This window comes from Trematomus bernacchii, unplaced genomic scaffold (genome assembly GCF_902827165.1).
Source record: "Trematomus bernacchii unplaced genomic scaffold, fTreBer1.1, whole genome shotgun sequence".
NCBI classification, from domain to species: Eukaryota; Metazoa; Chordata; class Actinopteri; order Perciformes; family Nototheniidae; genus Trematomus; species Trematomus bernacchii.
In genome coordinates this window covers 519,928-541,724 of record NW_022987675.1, presented here as the reverse complement: position 1 = coordinate 541,724, position 21,797 = coordinate 519,928, and the positions used below count along the sequence as shown (strand labels likewise).

The 21,797-nt window shown below is 43.8% G+C and overlaps 1 protein-coding gene across 1 annotated transcript; it reads left to right on the top strand.

The window, feature by feature from the left end:
- The first annotated feature begins 18,290 nt into the window (after positions 1-18,290).
- LOC117487586 (tubulin alpha-1B chain-like) lies at positions 18,291-21,797 on the top strand. The gene is made up of 4 exons (XM_034136211.1): positions 18,291-18,380; positions 19,764-19,989; positions 20,088-20,236; positions 20,744-21,797. Exons 1-4 carry the CDS (start codon positions 18,378-18,380, stop codon positions 21,719-21,721), a joined length of 1,356 nt encoding a protein of 451 aa, XP_033992102.1. The 5' UTR covers positions 18,291-18,377; the 3' UTR covers positions 21,722-21,797.

Genomic DNA, 21,797 nt, shown 5'->3' with positions numbered 1-21,797 from the left:
CAGTGTTTGGAGCATCTTTTGTCAATAAGTACAATAATAAACACACATAAAACACAGATACATAATAGCAAAATATTTGTTTTAAACTAATATCTTTTATCATTTTAAACCATTAGTTAATGTCATTTATCAAACTATAAAATCAAAACCAGAAACAGCTTAAAGATTTGCTTTAAGGCAATCACTAGTCAAAAGCATTTAAAACTTAGGATCATAAGAGATCCAGCTAAGGCATAACATTCACAGTGGTGATTTGATCAATCTGTAATCCACAAAGTTGCAGTGTCCTCAATTTTAGGATTACTTTACGTTTACTTCATTACGCTTTAGTCAAGAGTAAGGCACTTAGTCTTAGTAAAATCAATACATTCATTTTAGTCAAGTACATTGTTCAAAATCTGAAAAGGAAAAGTTAGGCAAATATTCAAAGACTTTTGTAAAAACCTGGAAAGGAAAGATTAAACATTCTTAAAACTTTAATTCATACATTTGTAAATGCTACAACTGATCTGTACCAAATTAAGTCTATCACTTGTTCTTATTAGCCATACTTACCTGAAAATCTACTTATGGTACTTGGAAAGGGTTCTTCTGTGTTTATCTAATGTTGAATATAGAATATAAATTTCTTTAAATTATAAATCTCTAATTTGAGGATCAAATATGCTACATAATTGTTATATGAATTATTATAAATATTTGTTTTGGGCCAAAACTGAAATTAATCCAGTACTTGAAACATCATTTTATGTCTGTCTGTGCATGGGTAATACATTAAAGAGTTGTGTTGTTAAGCCTGATTGCTAGATGATTAAGGATATTAACATTATCTGTTATAATATTAGAAATACCTTATTATTCAATACCTTATAATCTGAGAATATTTATTTATTAATTTTGTTTAGTGTGAAAATGTAATCTGATCTGACTAAATATATTTATCACCACTATTTAACACATGTCTGATCATTGGAAATATAAAAAACAATCATTAATTGTACATCTTTAAACATCTGGTCATTCAATTCAAAGTTCATCTTTGTACGAGAGCTGGAAGAACATGTCCGTCAGTCTTCGTTCTCCTCCTCCCTTTATGACACCGAGTGTCTGGTGTGTAAAGGCATCCTGATACTGTAGATTAGCACTGAGGTGCTGATTGGCTCAAACTCTTCTTCATCAGAGCGCCATAATTCAACCCCCCAATTGCTCTGCTTTTGTGCTCTCTGCACCCGGAGAGTGTGACCCTCTCTCTGACCCTTGGCCTTGAGAGCTGTCCTAGTTATTGGGTTAACACCTGATAGGGATGTTTTTCTGAGTGAAGACAACTCAAAGTAATGGATTAGCACATTATCATTTAATTACAAAAATAGGATAGGCCCCTCAGAATTATTTGGGAGCCTTCCTGACACATGCACATTATCATTTTGAAGGTTTGTGTTAGTCATTGAACATGCAAGAATCATATACTCATCAGTCCATAGCAGAGAAATGTTATTGTAAGTTAAAGGTGAGCTTGTCCCTGTGGATATAACCCCTTCTCAATGATTCTAAATGTATATTAATTCACCATTTACCTTTTGATAAAATATTAGTTTATCAGAAATATTTTGTCTCTTCCATAAAACATAGGTTTGAGAAATAAATTACCCAATATAAAATCAATTACTCTTCCCTCCCTTTTCTTACATATGGTACATATGAAATAATAACTTAGGAGTCTATTTAAGCATGGTATAGTTTATAATCTATTAATCGAGAAGACTCAGTATCACCTGTGTGCAGCTTACAAAAACCATTGTGAGAAACATATATTATGCAGGAAATGGATACATTTGTTGAAAAACAAAGCATATCTGATTTGGGAGGAAAAGCTTCATCCCTTTAACATCTGAGTTATTACTGAAGGCATAGCATGAATGATATTGGGTGTCTGAGGGTGTCATTACTGAGAAATGTCAAACAAAATAAAAACCTTACATTTGAAAACAGGTTTGCATTCCTCCACTTAAGGTGACGTTATCATTGGAAACAATAAAAGCTAATTGTTTTGATGTAGAATCTATATATTGAATCGTTAGAGCAGAACAGAATGGTTGTATTGTAGCCTGAGTTTTGTGCAGCCTTTAGTTTTACCAGGTGGAAACATTGTCTATATAATGTGAATACATGTAGAACTAGACATTAAGAGACCCCTGACATTAGGCCTATTTGAAACAATAGTAGGGGCTTTTACCAGCTCGCCAACATACAGGCATCATAGCAGTATGAATAGCCTTAAAAACAACCCACTCTGCGGTAACGAGAGTCATGTATCCGAACCAAATGCCCTAAGTGAAGCCGTTAGTCTCATCTGACTGACCCAAGGGTTGGTGCTGGTGTGACAGGGAGGCTTCCAAGTGTTCATAGCAGATGTCATGCTTTCAGTTCATGGCTCAGTGGGGGGGAGCAGACCCATGTGAGACAGTATCAACAGCTGTAATGTTCAGTTTGAGGAGTGTCATTCTCTCTGGGAGCAGGAAATGGTGTCCATTCAGACCAGACCATTAATGTCATGTAGAGCAGCCATAGCATCTCTGTGACTGCACTCAGCCGGACTGCAGCAGGGCAGAACTGGGTGACTTTTAGTGAAGCCGTCCATGGCCATAGACAAAATGGAACCACGTACTAACAAAAGGGACACAAGGTCATCAATGTCTCTCTTTACCTTTGGCCTAATTGTAAAACAAATTAGTGGAAGAAATGTGGAACACTAATCCATCATCATGTGACATTTAGAGTTAATTTAAATAATTACTTATGGGTTGAAGTCAAATTAACATTAGAACTAAAGTCAGTCAAAATTGGACGTGCACGGATCAGAATCTAATCAATACACCATTTTCCCAGCTCTGTAATGAAAAAGATATCAAGATTAGGTACATTACAGGAGTGAGAAAACATCCAAACATGCACACGTATCTTATTCTAGTAGAGATTAGAGGACAGGTCTAATGTTGTGAACAAAATGATCAAGTCAAGTTATTTTATTTATTTTATCTTATGTACCACATTTAATTTAATAATTAATCTTAAATTACTAATAACTTTAAAGAAGGCAACAATTTACAATGTGGATAAGGTGACTACTTATCCAAAGTGTGTGGGTGTGTGAACAGCTTGTCTGCCCAAGGTTAAAACATTTGGGACAGCAGTGAGAATGTTATGAGAAACATTTTGTTGCTTAGACTGAACTCGAAAGAAGCTGAGATTAGAACATTTGAAATAAATCAAAACACTTGTACATTAATTAAATACATTTGACATTTAGCTTGAGCTGGGTTCAATACTTTCTTTATGGTATTTAAATTGGGCTCAAGTAGAACCTTTACATGGATTTGGCTTGCAACACAAAGTGATACCGATCTCTGTCTGTTATGATTTGAAAGTCTCATGATTTAAAGTGTAGGCCTGTGAAGGAGAGGCCCTTGGAAAACATCTACTTTTTTAACTGTAATTACTTATTGTAAAGAGATTGCAACATTATACTTTTTAAAAAATTGCATGTAACACATTTATTATGCACACAATAAAAACTTCAACAAATATATTGATCCTGGCTTAACCAGCGACCTTTACTCTTTTGTTCATAAGCTCGGTTTCAGAAAACTTGTCAGTAGTTTAACAACTATTAGAATTTTAGTAATGTCTATGGAGACCAATTGGTTGATACGAGAAATCATTTGAAGCAGTTTAATGAAGAATGTTAAACTATATTTAAAACTGTAATTAAACTTCAACTTATATTAATTATCTGAATCCAGTGGCCAGTTGGAACAGATAATCAACAAAGTTTCCATTTTGCAGCAACAGCGCAAAATGTTTCAACAATAATTTGTATTATGTCTGAGTCAAGTTCTGTCTTATCAGCTTTGTTTCGGAATGTGTTCAATACATTACGTTTTTTTCATTATTACCATACAATACATAGATTTAAGAATAAATGAAACAAATAATACAATATTGACCTAAAACAGCAGACAGATTTTGCCACCCTGACCTCCTCAGGCAGGTCATTACGACCAGCAGTGATGCCTCTTAGGGTCTCAGGGTGCAGGACGGGGCATAGGGTTTATAAAAGGTCACAAACATATCTTAACATACCAGCAATACAATTTAAGAATGTATTCTTAAAATAATATAATCTTCTCTTATTCTTACACCTACAGCGCACACCCTGAACAGTGTGCTTTTTGTTTACATTTCCTCTGCACACTCAGATGCAGGACATAAAAACACTCTTTTGCTATTTATTTTCATTTTGCAGCACATTTATACGACCATAATTTTGCAAAACACTATATATTATTTATTTTTCTCAAGTCATTTACTTTTGGTGAGTTAACTAAAGCTTAGTTTATTTTACCCTGGCTATGGACTGATTCATTATTAGTTGTTACAAAACATGCACAAGACGGCGGTTAGACAAACCAATATAGACCCCTGATACAAACAATCAGACAAACAAACATGATGAACTCGTAATAAACACCAGTGCGACAGCAAAGTTCATCCAGCTCAATTTAGTCCGGATTAAAGAGGTTTCAGAGGGTGTAGGGACTATATGATCTCTCCCAATGGGAATCCAGTGGGGCACCTTGACTCGTGCCTCCACCCTTGTATACAAGTCCTTAGATCGGTGCCTGAAGACCGTCCAAGAACAATAACTAGCTTATCCTCTTGCGACTCCACTATCCCTGCTCTAATGGTGCTATGCCCCCCCGATCTGGAGCACATAGACTTTTTTCCTCTACCCTTTCTATCCGAAACCACACAGTCAACTGTAGTCCTACTCGACCAGCCTACACACCTCCCATCATGTTCATCCCAACGATGAAACACAGTTTTGCTCTACACTTGCATACCACTGCCCACCCATGATCAATTAGCCTATAATTTTATGTATGCACCCCGGACCGACACCAACTCCTCCAGCAATGTAGGGAGCCTGTCGCATCAGGTAATGCACGCACCTCGCACCGGCCAGCACGTCGTAAATGGCCACAAGCCACGAGAGTGCTTTTAAACCGTCTCGTTTTTAATAGAGACGGCGGTGGTGTGAGTTAAAGTTATAGACAAAAGCTGTGATTTTCTCCCTCTGAGTTCACTTCACCAGCTCATGCAGATACGGGGAGGTATTTTGCATCCCTGCGACTGCCTGTGCGGAACACATGCCCCGAGCAGCAAAACGGCTGCCTGTGCGGCACACATGTCCCGAGCAGCACACACAGAGGACACACACACCCGGAGCCGCAGCTGGAGCCGTGTTTTTTTTAGAGGCGCTGGGGGTAATATCTCTGGCTGCTTGTGTTAACTGCTAGTGTTGGCCGCTGAAACCCCCGGAATCTCGGCGATTTGTTCATTACAAATCTCTATTTTGATTTCACACAGAAGTTCCACTTTACTGCTGCCCTCATTAAGGTCTTTTTAAACATCTCCGTGTATGCCTGCACGGCACATACGTCCCGAGCAGCACACACAGAGGGAACCAGCCAAGACAGAGTCCCTGGATGATCCCCTGGGGTTACTAGCCCCAAATGTACATTAACCAAAACGAAACGCAGCCGCTTAGCTTCACAGATAATTTTAGGATACCGTCAATCACAGATTCTGGTAAGGCAATGTCCAAATGTAGATTTGAAATCACACTTACCAGTCTCTGAAGATCTGTTGGTATCCTGCCGACAACGCCAATTTGTGGAGGAAACTTCTGTGTAGCAATGCATGGAGTCACCGACTCAGGAAGGAGACACGGTGAGAGTTGGAGCTTTGATGTCAAACACTGATGGGTTTATTCAGAGTATTCGGCCGGAGGATTCACATCACAAATCAAAGAGTCAGAGGTTCTGACCACACGGTAGAGTTGCCACGTCAATTCTGAAGAACCTCTCTCTATGCTAGACCTTTTAACAGGTTCACAGAGAGAAATCAACATCTCTGAAGGAGTAGACTAAACACTGAATCATCTGCGTCCGACGCTCATGGCCTCAAGGATTTCACATCCTAGAGCCCACAAACACCGATAAAGAAGTGCTTCAGTGTTCTCACAACAATTACCCTACGTGCCAGTCAAGTTGACCGGTCTCACACTGGTGACAACAACACATATGGCACCAAGGCCTTTCCTTAAAGGAGATAACACATGTCAGAGTAAAAGGTTAGATATCTAGAAGAATTATTCCTTAACAGTCATAGTGCCTGGCGTCTCTTGCATGGGATCCTCTGATGCATCACTGCCTGCAGTTGAAGTATGTACAGCTGATGCACCATCAGCTGTCAACCGTGGCTTTAGGAGAGAATCCAAAACCTACAAGCACAAGGGTGACATTTACATTACAATTATTACATCAGGAATTATTCAAGTTACACGATTGCTAAACTGAATCGCGGCCAAAGTATTTGTTTTTTGTTTTTACCTGAGTTTTCTCCCGTTTCTCGAAGTAGGCACTTCTGTGGCATTTTGCTGGGGGGGTGGCGGTGGCGGTGGCGAAGTCTCCGGTGCCTTGACGGATTTGCGACGGCGTGGGAAAGAGAGTAGGCACTGCTGACGGCTTCAGAATCCGTTTTCGCGTTACATCTATCCCACTTCCAACCATCAACATAGGCCTTTCCTCGAAATTATCGGGCAGAAAGTGGGCGCTGCATATGTAGGTCGTTCGGGGGTTCTTCACAGACCATTTGGCCCTTGTGTTCTGTACGTTTTTCTCCCATGTTCGCTGACGCTTGACATCTGTGGGAAAGCTATGGATGCTGATGTTTAGTTCATCATTTGCTGTATTGGAACACCCAGACACAACGCATCGTCGAACCATTCTTACGTATGACAACACACTTTGTCCGTGTTTGGCTCTCTCGCGCACAGTGAAGCATTCCCGCAGTGACGTCACTTCCGGCTTCCCCCAAAACTTCAAAATGAGTCGAAGGAATTTCCCCGAGATGTTCGAAATTATTTATATTTATCGGAACGGTATCGCACCTTCTTTTTTAAGCTGATGGTTCGAGATTACTAGTAGCCCAATATGTCATTGCACAACAGTTGTTGGGATGATGTCACAGGCTCTTTAAGTGCTTTGACAAAAAATCCATACAAAAATGTCATCTGTGGAAGCCGTAGTACTGTAAAAAGCACGACCAATCATTTTAGCCGGCCCGGCTAAAATAACTGGATGGCCTACCTGCCTGTCAGCCTTCTATCTGTGCACAAACTTATCTCGTGCCCTCATTGGTCATGTGCGCGTTCGTGTGTGTTGGAGGAGGGGCTCTGTAAGGAAGTGGCAGATTTTTTCCGGCTGTGTATTTTCAAATTCCAACGCACTCAAGCTGGTTTCTCCAAAATGACCTACCCCACCTTTAATATAAAGTGAAATACCCATAAAGTCAGAAAAGAAAAGAGTCTCACTTAAGGTTGATAGGTAATAGATTAAGCGCGGTGAATCAGCTTAGAAACAGGAAGTGCTCAAACGTTTGTGTGAGGTTATCAAATTTAGCAGTGATTCCATGTCAGCCACAGATTGTCACAAAAAATCTTACTGATAGTGTATTTAACAAACTTAAACTAGCTTTATTAAATGTCAGGTCTTTGGCAGGAAAAACATTTGTAATCAATGATTTTATCACTGAGCACAATCTCGATTTTATGTTTTTAACGGAAACTTGGATTGAACAAAATAACAGTGCAGCTGTTCTTATCGAATCAACCCCTCCCAACTTTAGTTTTATGAGTCAGGAAAGAATGCATAAGAAAGGGGGTGGAGTTGCTATTTTGTTCAATGATTCCATTCAATGCAGGAAGACATCTTATGGGGACTTTGCTTCTTTTGAATATGTGGCCCTTCAGCTGAAATGCTCCTCTCGAGCTCTGTTCCTAAATATCTATAGACCACCCAAATACTGTGCAAGCTTTTTTGATGATTTTACTGAACTGCTGTCTATAGTGTGTATTGACTTTGACCGTCTAGTCATTGTTGGTGATTTTAACATCCATGTTGACAACCCCCAGGACAGAGGGGCTAAAGAACTGTTTTGTTTTCTTGATAACTATGGACTGACTCAGCATGTGGCGGAGCCCACGCACAATAAGGGGCACACTCTGGACTTAATGATCTCAAAGGGTCTGAATATCTCAAAGGTTGTGGTGACTGATGTTGCACTCTCTGATCATTCCTGTGTTTTTCTTTGAGAGCTCTATTTCTGTTCACAAAAATGTTCAGAAAGAGGTAACCACAAAGCGATATTTAACTGAAAATACTAGGGAAATGTTTACTCATAATTTTTCATCCACACTTGCCCTTGCTAACATCTCAGTAAATGAGCTAGTAGATCATTTTAATTCAAAAATTAAAAATGTTATAGATACCATTGCTCCAACTAAGGTAAAGGAAGTGATTGGCAAGAAAAGATCTCCATGGAGAAAGGCCATGACCGTGAGAACAGAAAAAAGAGAGTGTCGAAAAGCTGAACGTAGGTGGGGAAAAACAAATCTCCAGGTTCACTTTGAAATCTATAAAGAGAGACTTGGCCTTTATAATTTGGAATTGAAAAACGCACGACAGTCTTTCTTCTCTGACATCATTACCAAAAACAAAAACAATGCACATGCCTTGTTTGCTACCGTCGACAGACTAACTAACCCCCCAGTGTCAGTAGCATCTGAATTTCTATCCACCAGGGCATGCAATGATTTTGCCTCCTTCTTCACTGACAAAATTCAGAAAATTAGACAAGCAGTCAGTGCCTCTGCATCAGGTACAGCAAATGTGTTGTCCCTGTGTCCACCTAATATCAATTCAAACACCATGACACAATTCCATCAGCTTAATGATAAAGACCTAGAGGACATTATTCAACTTCTGAAATCCTCCTCCTGCTGCCTTGATATTATTCCAACAGGATTTAAAAAAAATGTTTTCATTGCATGGCCTCAGATCTACTTCATATAGTAAACACATCTCTTCACTCAGGTATTTTTCCAGAGGCCCTGAAAACTGCAGTCATTAAACCGCTCTTAAAAAAGAATAATCTAGATGCTTTAGTAATGAACAATTACAGGCCCATATCAAACCTGCCATTTCTAGGTAAAATCATTGAAAAAGTAGTTTTTCAACAGTTGAGTAACTTCTTGCATTTAAATAACTCTTTCGATGTGTTCCAGTCAGGATTTCGTCCAAACCACAGCACTGAGACTGCTCTTGTAAAGGTCTTCAATGACATCCACTTAAACACAGACAGTGGCAGAACTTCAGTGTTAGTATTATTAGATCTCAGTGCTGCGTTTGACACTGTTGACCACAACATATTACTAGACCGACTAGAAAACTGGGTGGGACTTTCGGCAACAGTTGTAAATTGGTTTGAGTCCTACTTAAAGGACAGAAAAAACTTTGTTTCTATAGGTAAATACACATCTGAGTTGACAAATATGACATGTGGGGTACCTCAAGGCTCCATCTTGGGGCCTCTTCTCTTTAACATCTACCACTGGCTCAGATAATGAAAAACAACAAAATAAGTTACCATAGCTATGCGGATGACACACAAATTTACGTAACAATTTCACCAGGAGATTATGCTCCAATTCAAACACTGAGTAAGTGCATTGAACAAATCAATGACTGGATGTGTCAGAACTTTCTCCAATTACACTAAGATAAAACTGAGGTAATGGTTTTTGGAACCAAGGCAGAACGTATACAAGTTAGCGCTGAGCTTCAGTCTGCAATGTTCAAAACAACAGATAAAGCCAGAAATCTAGGTGTAGTCATGGACTCTGACCTGAGTCACATTAAAACAGTTACTAGATCAGCCTACTATCACCTAAAGAACATATCTAGGATTAAAAGACTAATGTCACAGCAGGATTTGGAAAAACTTGTCCATGCTTTTATCTTCAGTAGACTCGTCTACTGCAATGGTGTCTTTACAGGTCTCACTAAAAAATCTATTTGAAAGCTTCAGCTGATACAGAACGCCGCTGCTCGAGTCCTCACTAACACTAAGAAAGTGGATCACATCACTCCTGTTCTGAAATCCTTACACTGGCTTCCTGTGTGTCAAAGAATAGATTTCAAAATACTGCTGCTGGTTTATAAAGCTTTGAATGGTTTAGGCCCAAAATACATGTCTGACCTACTGCTAAATTATGAACCATCCAGAACTCTCAGGTCTTCAGGGACTGGTCAGCTTTCTGTCCCCAGAGTCAGAACTAAACATGGAGAAGCAGCATTCAGTTATTATGCTCCAAATATCTGGAACAAACTCCCAGAAACCTGCAGGTCCGCTGCAACTCTTACTACTTTTAAATCCAGGCTGAAGACTTTTCTTTTTGCCGCTGCTTTTAATTGAACTATTCACATCTTAAACTGCACTGTAACTTTTAACTTTTATCCATGTATTTTTTCTTTTAATGTTTATTTTATTATCTTTTCTTTTTAATGACTGATTTTAAATGCCATTTTCTTAATGTCTTCCATTTTTGTAAAGCACTTTGAATTGCCTTGTGTTGAAAGGTGCTATATAAATAAACTTGCCTTGCCTTGCCTTGCCTTAAGGAAAAAGGTTCTTCATTTGCACATAAACATGGTCAAATATTTAAAGTTGTGACCAGATGGTGTCGCCCTAATCCGTGTATCTGCTGTCCATTTGTTTTTCTTTATTACACAAGTTAGCGGAAGAGCATCTGAGAGGCCTTTTTGTTTTTGTTGTTTTACCTTACTAAATGGTCTAATGCTCATTGGAGCGAGGGGCGGGGCGAAACTCGCGGAAGTGATTTCAAAACAAAAGCCCTCGTTTGCTTGGAACGGTGATAATATTATAAACAAGGTGAATTTAGCGATCACAACGAAAACGGCCAAGACACATATTGAGCCCAGAAAATGAATGTTATTAAGGGCTGTAAATATAATAGGCCTGTGTCTAAAATGGACAACATTGTTAGGAGATTTAAACTATACAGCGATTCTGCACTGCGGTCACTCAGCCGTCTCTCGAGTTTGTTTTTTCAAATCAGCTGCTCTTCATGCTGACGCTTAGAGAGCACCAGAACGCGGCTCCGGCTCTTCAGATAAGGAGCTGTACACATGCCGCAGTTTCTGCGTGGCTGTGTCTTTAGTTGTAAGCCCAGTGGCGATCTGCTCATCTGTCATACTGATCATACAGTCAACAACTTTGTTGTTATTAGCATCTGGTTAGCTAGCTATGCTAACGAATATAAGAAGCTTTTTCTCCAACCAGTGAGGTAAAGGCACATCTTTATATGATCATTATAGTTATAAAAACACAAGAGAATAAAGTAAACAGGTATAAAATACTATATGACAGTAAAAAGAAGTTGTTAATAAACAAGAGTACAGTTTGAAAGGGGAGTGATTTGTAAAATATCCATAAAGAAAAGTAAATCTGCTTCCAGTTCTGTTTCATATGGGTGTTGAGAGATGTATCCATAGAGCTCTTCATGTTGCTCTCAAAGTGCACCAGATTGATGCTTTTAACTTCAACATTTAAAAAAAAATCTTCCCCCCCCGTGCCAGTGTCATCAGAGGATCTGTTCCTTTCATCTTCTCGCTGCGCGAGAGTACCGTGGCTACACTATTGTAGCCTACAGTGTTCAGTTGGAACGTTTGGATTTAAGGATTTCTCTGCATCCAGCTGGCTGCGTGTAGTTTCGCGACTGATCCAGTCGGAGCCGCGGGGTTTCCCGTCCTCCAGGAGCTGCGGCCGGCTGCGCAGAAAACTTCAACGGACAGGTTGGTGTCGGCTTGGTCGGTGACGGCAGTGTTTCCACTCCCTCTCCCAGCTAGGTTGTCCTGATTTCTGTCTTGGTTGCTACCTGGCTTGAACTTTCTGGTGACGGTAGCGTTTCCGCCCCCTCTCCCAGGAGTTGCCCTTGTTGCGCTCTCTGTACTTTTCTGATAGCGCGGCGTTGCGCCAAGCTATCATTAGCATCCTGAGTTCCAGCTTTTGTTGTGTCCTCTTGTTTAGCTAGTTAGCAGTAGCGCGGCTCAGCCTAACTGTGTCCTGCCTGGTCAGCCACTTTGGCTGACGCTTGAGGTAAGCACCGGATTACCCGTGCTGTTTTTTCTTTAGAAGCAGTTTCCTTAGCTTGTTTCGCTATTTTACTCAACCAGTGAAGGCAGTGTTTTCACCCCCGCTCCTGGTAAGAGTGTTCCTTGACTGTGAGCAGCAGCCGGCTGGCTAGCTGCCCTGTTAAGCTTCCTTATTTGGTAGCTCTGTGCTTCGTTTACTTAGCTAGGTGAAGGCAGTGCTCTCGCTCCCCGCTCCCTCTGCTAGTAGCTTCGCGTTTTCGTTTACTCAGCTAGGTGAAGGCAGTGCTCTCGCTCCCCGCTCCCTCTGTTAAGTAACGCGGGTGTAGGACATTACACCCCTCTCGTGTTCGGCGAGTAGGAGCAGGGCTCTACTCCTTCCGTTCAGCAGGTAACTGGTGAAGGCTGTGTTCTCGCACCCCGCTCCCGGTTACGCTGCATCTGGCTACCTACATGATGGCTCATCCATGTAGCGCCTGTATGGCTTCTCTCGAGCCCGAGGATGGCCACGACCGCTGCCCCTCTTGCCTTGGTCTCGAGCATTTGAGGGAGGGTCTCACGCAGGACGCCTGCATGAACTGTAGCTGCATGCCTTGGGCGCTTAGAGCGGCCAGAGTCGCAGAGGTGGAGCGTCTGGCAGCAGCCAACGGACACCTCTCCTTGTCGCATCTTCCCCCAGGTCAGTTTGGCCGTTCCCGGCGACCCGAGGGCGCGATGGCTACGGGTTCGCCCCCCAACAGGCTGTCCTCTAAGGTGGATCGGTTAGCCGCCGACATGGACATGATGAAGTCGCTCCTCTTAGCCCTTCAACCAGGGGCCGGTATAGGGGCTGCTGGCTTGCCGCCTGCCCCTCCTTCGGTTGCCGCACCTCTGCATGAGGATGCCATGTCACTAGCGGCCTCTGCTAACCTCTTCAACGAAGAGGTGGAGGACGAGGCCCCGCTCACTCCCGGGGAGGCTTCCCACTCCTCTGCTCAGGGCTCTCTGCAGGGCGTGGAGGACGCCTCCATGGCGGCCATTATTCGTGCGGCCCTGGCACACTTGCAGCTTCCTGTTCCGCAGGCCGACGCGGCTCAGGCTAGCGCCTTCTTCAGGCGTAGCCCTACCCCTGTCCCCCTCACTGTTCCTCATTCGGAGGAGTACCTGAGGGAGCTCCATGCATGCTGGAGAGACACCAAGACCCTCTCCCGCTTCAGCTCTGATGCCCGGACCCTGGCTGCCATGCAGGATCCGGCGAGGGTGGGGCTGGGTCGCATGCCACCCATCGAGCCTGCCATCGCCTCCCTGATTCTGGCTCCTGATGAGGCCCTAAGGCCTGATGCCAGGTGCCCTCTGCCTCAATGCAGGGTCACTGACGAACTGCTCTGTAAGGCCTACGACGCAGCGGCACGCATGGGTCGTATCGGGAACTCTCTCTCCCATCTAATGCTGGCCGCCTCCGCCTCTCTGCAGCAGGCTCCGGCTGAGCCTTCTTTGCTGGGCCTCAGTGACGCTTCACTGCAGGCCTTTGCCCTAATGACTAGGGAATTGGGACGAGTTATGTCCCTACTGGTGCAGACTCAACGCCAGGTTTGGCTGGCTCAGTCACCACTAACGGAGACATGTAGGAGTGTCCTCCGCGGCGTGCCGGTCGAACCAGGGGAGCTGTTTGGAGCAGCCGACTTCAGGTCTAGGCCCTGAAGTCCCTGGGCCGGTCGTCGGCTGCTTTTCCCAGCAGCAGCTCAGCTACTGGGCCCTATGCAGATATGGCTGAACAGCCTTCACTTGGACGCCAAGTGGCACAGGCACAGGAGGGTCAGGGTGTCGCGCCAGTGCCTTCACTCTCTGTCACGCTGGAGAAACAGGGCCTATCTTCTGATGGGAGCGCCCATGGGCGCCATCCCATCCCGCCGGGAGACTGTCACTGCAGATGCATGTCTCTCAGGGTGGGGTGTGGTGTGGCAGGGCAGGACTGTTCAGGGTCTGTGGTCCGCCCAGGAAGGTGCATATCACATCAACGTGCTAGAGCTTTGCGCTGTGCTGCTTGCGCTCAGGCACTTCTTACCCCAACTGACGGACAGGCATGTGCTTGTTCGTTCGGACAACATGTCCGCGGTTTCCCAGATCAACCACCAGGGGGGCACCAGGTCCGCACAGCTGCTCCGGGTTTCACAGAGCCTCTTGTCTTGGGCGTCTCCCCGCTTGGCCAGCCTGCGGGCAGTCTTTCTACCAGGGGACCAAAATCAGGTGGCAGATTTCCTCTCTCGGCACAAACCTCCACCAGGGGAGTGGAGGCTTCACCCAGAAGTGGTGGAGACAATCTGGAGCCTTTTCTGCAGGGCCGAGGTGGACCTCTTTGCCTCGGAGGAGTCGAGGCACTGCCCCCTCTGGTTCTCCTGGGCAGAGGTGACCAGCCCAATGGGGCAGGACGCTCTGGCACACGACTGGCCAGACAGTCTCCTGTACGCCTTCCCGCCGCAGCCGCTCTTATTACAGACGCTTCAGAGGGTCCTTACTCAGGGGCACAGGCTCCTTCTGGTCGCCCCCCGCTGGCCGGGGAGAGTTTGGTTCCCGCTGCTACGCAGTCTCTGCTGCGGCCCACCATGGAGCCTCCCCGACAGGAAGGACCTTCTGTCACAGCTCAGGGGTCAGATCTGGCATCCCGACCCTCACCGCCTCCAGCTCTGGGCTTGGCCTCTGCGGGGCCCAACCCACTGTTGAGTGCTTTTTCGGCATCGGTCAGGGAAACTATCCTGAATGCCAGAGCACCATCCACTCGAGCACAGTACGAGTGCAAATGGAAGCTCTTCTCCCACTGGTGTTTGGGTAAGGCTGAGAATCCGGGGCATTGTTCTGTGGCCACCATTCTGGAGTTCCTGCAGTCCCTTCTGGATAGTGGACGTTCTCACTCCACTTTGAAGGTATATACGGCTGCTATCTCTGCCCAACATGTCGGGGTCGACGCCGCCACGGTGGTGCGCCACAGGTCGGTGTCCCTCTTCCTGAGAGGGGCCTTACGGCGGCGTCCCCCTAGTACCCCGAGGGCTCCGGCTTGGGACCTGCCCCTAGTGCTAGATGCCCTATCATCTCCTCCCTTCGAGCCCCTGGCCCAGGTGGGGCTTAAGTGGCTGTCCTTGAAGGCAGCATTTCTGCTTGCCATAACCTCAGCGAAGCGAGTTGGGGAGTTGCATGCCCTCTCCGTGAGCGATACATGCCTGAGGTGGAACTCCGATGGCTCGGGTGTTGCCCTCTGGCCGAATGTGGCGTTCCTGCCCAAGGTGCTTCCACTTGCCCACTCCAATCAGCCCATCCAGCTGGCACGCTTTAACGTCCCACAGGAGAGCCGCACGCCCGAGTTGCTGTGCCCTGTGCGTGCCCTAAGAGCGTATGTCGATGCTACGGCCTGTGTACGGCAGTCAGAGCAGCTCTTCGTTTGCCATGGCGGCATTAGGAAGGGTTGTGCTCTCTCCAAGCAGCGGCTGTCCCACTGGGTTGTTGATACAATCGCACATGCCTATGGGGCCAGTGGCCGCCCCCTGCCATCAGAGGTGAGATGCCACTCTACAAGGAGCGTCTCAACGTCTTGGGCCGCCCTGAGAGGAGTGCCCCTGGAGACCATCTGCGCCGCGGCGTCTTGGGCGTCTTCTGGCACATTCTCCAGGTTCTACCGGGTCAATGTCGCCACTCCCCATCCTTTGGGCGTGGTCCTGTTGCCAAGCTCCGCTGCTTCCAGCTAGGTGAGTATTTGGTTTCTTCATGACATGGTTGGTATAAGTCATCCAGTGCTAAAAGCACCGCCTCTGGCGGTCAGTAGGGACGAAATAGAACGATAGTTACGTCTGTAACTACGGTTCTATGAGTCCCGGATGACCGCCAGAGTTTCCTGTCACTCAGAATTCTTGTGTGCTCGCGAGAAGATTCTGGGAACAGATCCTCTGATGACACTGGCTGATATAGCCGGTGTCACGTGGGTCACAGGTGACTTTGTTGATATTGGTACTCGTACTGCGCATGCGCACGATGGACATATCCAGTGCTAAAAGCACCGCCTCTGGCGGTCATCCGGGACTCATAGAGCCGTAGTTACAGACGTAACTATCGTTTTATTACCATGTCTGAATGTATCTATAGATTTAAAGCTAATCTGCATTTAAACATAACATTTCAGGGGAAAATACTGACTTGACGTAAGTAAGTATCTGGGGAAGTTGTGAGGTGATGTGTTTTTTTGTTAGTTTTTAGTTTTATCCTTTTAACCTGCAATGCCTTGGTAACTGCATGGAAATTAGCCCATTTTAATTAAGATAAGATAAGAAATGAGATAGTACTTTATTACCTACTAGTTAACGCCTAATTTGCATATCAATATGGTAATTGTGATTACTTTATTAGATACACATTTTAGTGTATTCACCTTTAGTGTCTACCCTTAAGCACAGTAGGCTCCATTAGCCTGTATGCCCATGATACATTGCCTTAGCTAAACCTTGAGCTAACTTATCAATTAGCTAGTAGCCTACCTTAGTTAACTAGGCTATATTTGTTTTTGTCTTTTGGCTAATTAGCTGTAAACTCGAGGCACTGGCAGTTTATCGAGCAAGAGGGCAAAGGTAAAGATGCAATGTTGTGATGAAGTAGTGCAGTGGTGCCCTCTGGACCTGATAGTGCAGCAACACAAATTGCATAATGCATAATACCAATTGAGATTTAATAAAAAATCTTACATTGAAATAAATAGTTACGTTCTTTATAACTACGCATAAAGATACAAAAGAGAAAAAATTGCATAATTTAAAACAATAATAAACAAGCTATTGTCAGAGTCAGTTATAAAGAATATAAAAGGAGGGCTTACTATTTCTTGCAGTTGATACAATGAATGATATTTACCAATAAACAATGACAATATTACTCATGTCAGACAAAGATATGTTTGAAAATGACTTAAATATATATATATATATATTTATCGTAATTCAAATATGAACGTCAAAAGTCGGAATATGCCAATCTTTTTTTCTTATTATCTTATTTGCTAAACGTTCTTGTATAGTAATATGCATGTGTTGTATTATTCTACTACGTCTATTTATTAATGTTCAGCAATAACCACGTTTTCCCAGTACATCCATGGGACTGACGTTCTTAGGTGGGGTGATTCCGCTTTTGAACAGGAATTTTGTTAGCCAGTGTTCTTGTTTTCCATGTGCTCAATAAAGTTTCTTTAAAAAAAATTCTAAAGAATTCAACCAATCAGAAGTGGACCCACTTGTCTTTTCATCCAATCAGATTCCGCAGCAATTGCGCTGCGTAAGATAGTATAAATAGCCCCGCCTAGAAAAAAGACACCTGTTACTTCTTACCCTGGACTCTAGTGATGGGAATTCCGGCTCTTCTTGGTGAGCCGGATCATTTGGCTCGGCTCACCAAGAAGAGCCGGCTCTTTCGGCTCCCAAACGGCTCTTCAGTTTACCACATATTATACCTTTTATAATTCAATCAAATGTAGCCCTGTTTTGACTAATGATTTATATGTGTACACATATCACTTAAATTATTCAATACATCCTTTGTACTGAAGTATTCAAAAGTAAAAATTACATGTTTAATATCAATTATTTGCTGTGGCCAATTGTTTTCATTGCATTTACAGACCCTTGTATCTCTCTGATACCACCCAATGAATGCACAGACTTGCTTGTAGAACCACGCTACACAAAGCAGATAGCAACACCTATAAAAACTTAAGCATAGACATTTAAAAAAGGGGCTACTGTATCGACATTTTAAAATTATATTTAAAGAAAAGGCCCTGACAAAACAGCAGGGCTCTATTTCAGTATTAACTATAGAAAAAAAGACAGCAACAGCTGACATCAAATCTTTGCTGAGACCAAGGATAATCATAAATAAATAACATAGTGAAAATAAATATATTGCAATGCTCAGGACAGCAGCATCCAACCGTCTCTAATCATAAAAAAAACATAATACAAATAAATGTATTGCAATGCTCAAAACAGCAGCATCCAACAGTCTCTAATCCTTGGATATGACATGCCACTGCATGCATGCACGGAGCAGCTGTAGCGCGGAGATCATCATATCATTCTGTCTTGTATTACTTAACAAAAAATAACAAAAACAAAAAAACGGCTAGGGCGCGAGCCGGCTCCCGTCTTTCACTTAAAAGAGCCGGCTCAAAGAGCCGGCTCGTTCGCGACCGACACATCACTACTGGACTCATACAGGCCCTGCTGTGAGAGATAACTTTGCCTTTTCCTCTTCTTTATCGAAACCCTCTGTCTTCACATCTTCAGAAAAATGGTGAGTACGATAGTACAGCTTTTCTCCACTTAGAGGATGTGTATTTAACCAAATGCAGCGCTCTGAACGTCTGTCATCATGCGAAAACGTAACCAGCTTAACGTTTTTTAACAGCTTACTCTTTAAAGACGACGCATCATTTTTATAGTGAAACAAAAATGTTGCGGTGTAAGCTGGTAAATCAAGTTTCGTTATTAATAAGTCGTTTTAACTGTGGTGTTGGTAAATTAAGTGTAACTCGACGGCACAGTCAAGATGTTGAAGTGAAGCATTTACAATCGGCGCGAATTGTTGGAAATAAATATACTTCCTGTCTCATTAGTGGCCAGGTTTAATGGTTTCATATTTAAAACATGATACTAACACGGATAAAACATTTTTTCCCGAATTTCAGTGAACCAGGGCGTTTTTCCAACGTACTGTCTGAAATGATTACTCGCTGCCAACATTTAAATAAAATGAATGCTCTGTCTCCCCAAATCTCGCGAGAGTTCTTTTTCCTGCGACGGATTTGTGTCGACCTCGGTTTAATGTCTTTACATTACATCGCATTTAGCTGACGCTTTTATCCAAAGCGACTTACAATAAGTGCATTCGACCAAGAAGATACAAACTTGAAGAAAACAGAATCCTATAAGTACATCAGGTTTCATAGAGCCAAAACATTTCAAGTGCTACTCAACTGGCTTTAGATAAGCCAGTCCTTTGTTAGTAAGTGCTTTGTTAGTAATGTTATTGCTCAAAGTGGAGTCGAAAGAGATGAGTTTTCAGTCTGCGCCGGAAGATGTGTAAGCTTTCTGCTGTCCTGATGTCAATGGGGAGCTCATTCCACCATTTTGGAGCCAGGATAGCAAACCCACGTGTTTTCTCTAATGTCTTCACATTAGAGAGATGAGAGACATGGTTCCAATTTTTACTTTATTTAGGTCGAATTAGATGATTATTATGTGTGTTTACTTTCTGGCCTGCCACGCCACTAGTCTCCTAAAGGGGTGTGGCAGTGGCGCAATCCGTGTGAGACAGTTGCAGAAAATGTAAATGCATAGTCTCCTCTCTTAACACTGGCCCACATTCACGTCCAATCGTGCCACCTGTCTGCCAACAACTGCGTCATTGTGCTTTTGGTATTTGACGTATAAACAGTATTTAGCCTCTTTTTGTTTTGAATTATAACTGTCTTTCTGTTCAGATGACAAATGTGTGCGTCAGGTGACTTAAATCATGATATGATGTTTGGTTCTTATTAAAATAGTAATAGAGCAGTCCTCCCACATGTGATGATATGCCACTAGAATGTATGTTACACACATGTTTTTGCACAAGAATCAGCCACTAGGCTTCCTTTTATGATATTTTCTTAACAACCTTTTTTCCCTTTTACAGCGCGAGTGCCTCTCAATCCACGTTGGTCAGGCTGGTGTGCAGATTGGCAATGCCTGCTGGGAGCTTTACTGCCTGGAACATGGGATCCAGCCGGACGGCAGGAAGCCTGGTGACCAGAACATCTCAGGAGGAGTGGACGATTCCTACAACACCTTCTTCAGTGAGACTGGAGCTGGAAAGCACGTCCCCAGAGCAGTGTTTGTTGACCTGGAGCCCACTGTCATCGGTACATTCTCATTAATTATAAATGATAAAAGTATCATAAACCTTTTCCCCCCCTCTGTCATTCAAAACCTTCAATAATCTAATGCTCATTACCCTTAGATGAGGTGCGCACGGGGACTTACCGCCAGCTGTTCCACCCTGAGCAGCTGATCACTGGCAAGGAGGATGCTGCCAACAACTACGCCCGAGGACACTACACCATCGGCAAGGAGGTCATCGACCTGGTGATGGACAGAATCCGAAAGCTGGTCAGTACATTTAGAACAGAAGTCAATTTTGCTGAAGAGTATTAAATGGAGATGAATCAGTTTATTGCTAAGTAGGTTTTCACATACAAGGAGTATGCAATCATATTGTGGTCAATGGCAAAAATAAGTATTGCAAAAGCCAAGTGTCATAACTAATAATAAATATGTGAAGTATATGTTTTAAAATGTACAGTGTTTTAGACAAACACAAGACATAACAATCTGGTATCACTCTTTCAAAGTGAGCATATTTCCCCGATTCTGGCCCACTTGCATCGGCTTCCTCCACCCTGCAGAATTCAGTTTAAGATCCTCCTGATCGCATTCAAAGCCCTCCATGGTATGGCACCCTCTTATCTCTGATCTGTTTTCATTGAATCTATATGTTTACATGCTGTGCACTAATACGCATTTTTATCATTAGCTGTGAACCCTTGGCACTGCTGTCTTTGTATTATATAAATACATTTATTATTATTATTTCATGATTTTCTCTTTTTCTTTCAGTCCGACCAGTGCACCGGTCTTCAGGGTTTCCTGGTGTTCCACAGCTTCGGAGGGGGCACCGGCTCTGGTTTCACCTCCCTGCTGATGGAGCATCTGTCCGTCGACTACGGCAAGAAGTCCAAACTGGAGTTCTCCGTCTACCCAGCTCCCCAGGTGTCCACCGCTGTGGTGGAGCCCTACAACGCCATCCTGACCACCCACACCACCCTGGAGCACTCTGACTGTGCCTTCATGGTTGATAATGAGGCTATTTATGATATCTGCCGTAGAAACCTTGATATCGAGCGTCCCTCTTACACAAACCTGAACAGGTTGATGAGTCAACTTGTGTCCTCCATCACTGCCTCCCTTCGTTTTGATGTTGCCCTCAATGTTGATCTGACAGAGTTCCAGACCAACTTGGTGCCCTACCCCCGTATCCACTTCCCTCTGGCCACCTATGCCCCTGTTATTTCTGCAGAGAAAGCTTACCATGAGCAGCTCTCGGTGGCAGAAATCACTAATTCCTGCTTCGAGCCAGCCAATCAGTTGGTGAAATGCGACCCACCCCACGGTAAATACATGGCCTGCTGCCTTTTGTATCGTGGTGATGTCGTTCCCAAAGACGTGAACGCTGCCATTGCCACCAACAAAAGCAAGCGCTCCATCCAGTTTGTGGACTGGTGCCCCACTGGTTTCAAGGTGGGCATCAACTACCAGCCGCCCACTGTAGTTCCTGGTGGAGACCTGGCCAAGGTCCAGAGGGCTGTGTGCATGCTGAGCAACACCACTGCTATTGCAGAGGCCTGGGCTCGGCTGGACCACAAGTTTGATCTGATGTACGCTAAGCGTGCCTTTGTGCACTGGTATGTGGGTGAGGGTATGGAGGAGGGAGAGTTCTCTGAGGCCAGAGAGGACATGGCCGCTCTGGAGAAAGATTACGAGGAGGTTGGAGCTGATAGCCTGGGAGATGAGGATGAGGAAGGAGAGGAGTATTAGAAAGCTTTATTGATCTCTGATCCATGCTGTTTTATTAATGTCAAGAAAATAAAGTTGTTCATTGACTGAACCTGAA

What these genes read in the sequence shown, in the direction of transcription:
- LOC117487586 (XM_034136211.1), top strand. An exon ending in CCTGGAGCCCACTGTCATCG is followed by an intron (nt 19,990 to 20,087) that starts GTACATTCTCAT and finishes CATTACCCTTAG; the next exon opens with ATGAGGTGCGCACGGGGACT. An exon ending in TGGACAGAATCCGAAAGCTG is followed by an intron (nt 20,237 to 20,743) that starts GTCAGTACATTT and finishes TTTTTCTTTCAG; the next exon opens with TCCGACCAGTGCACCGGTCT.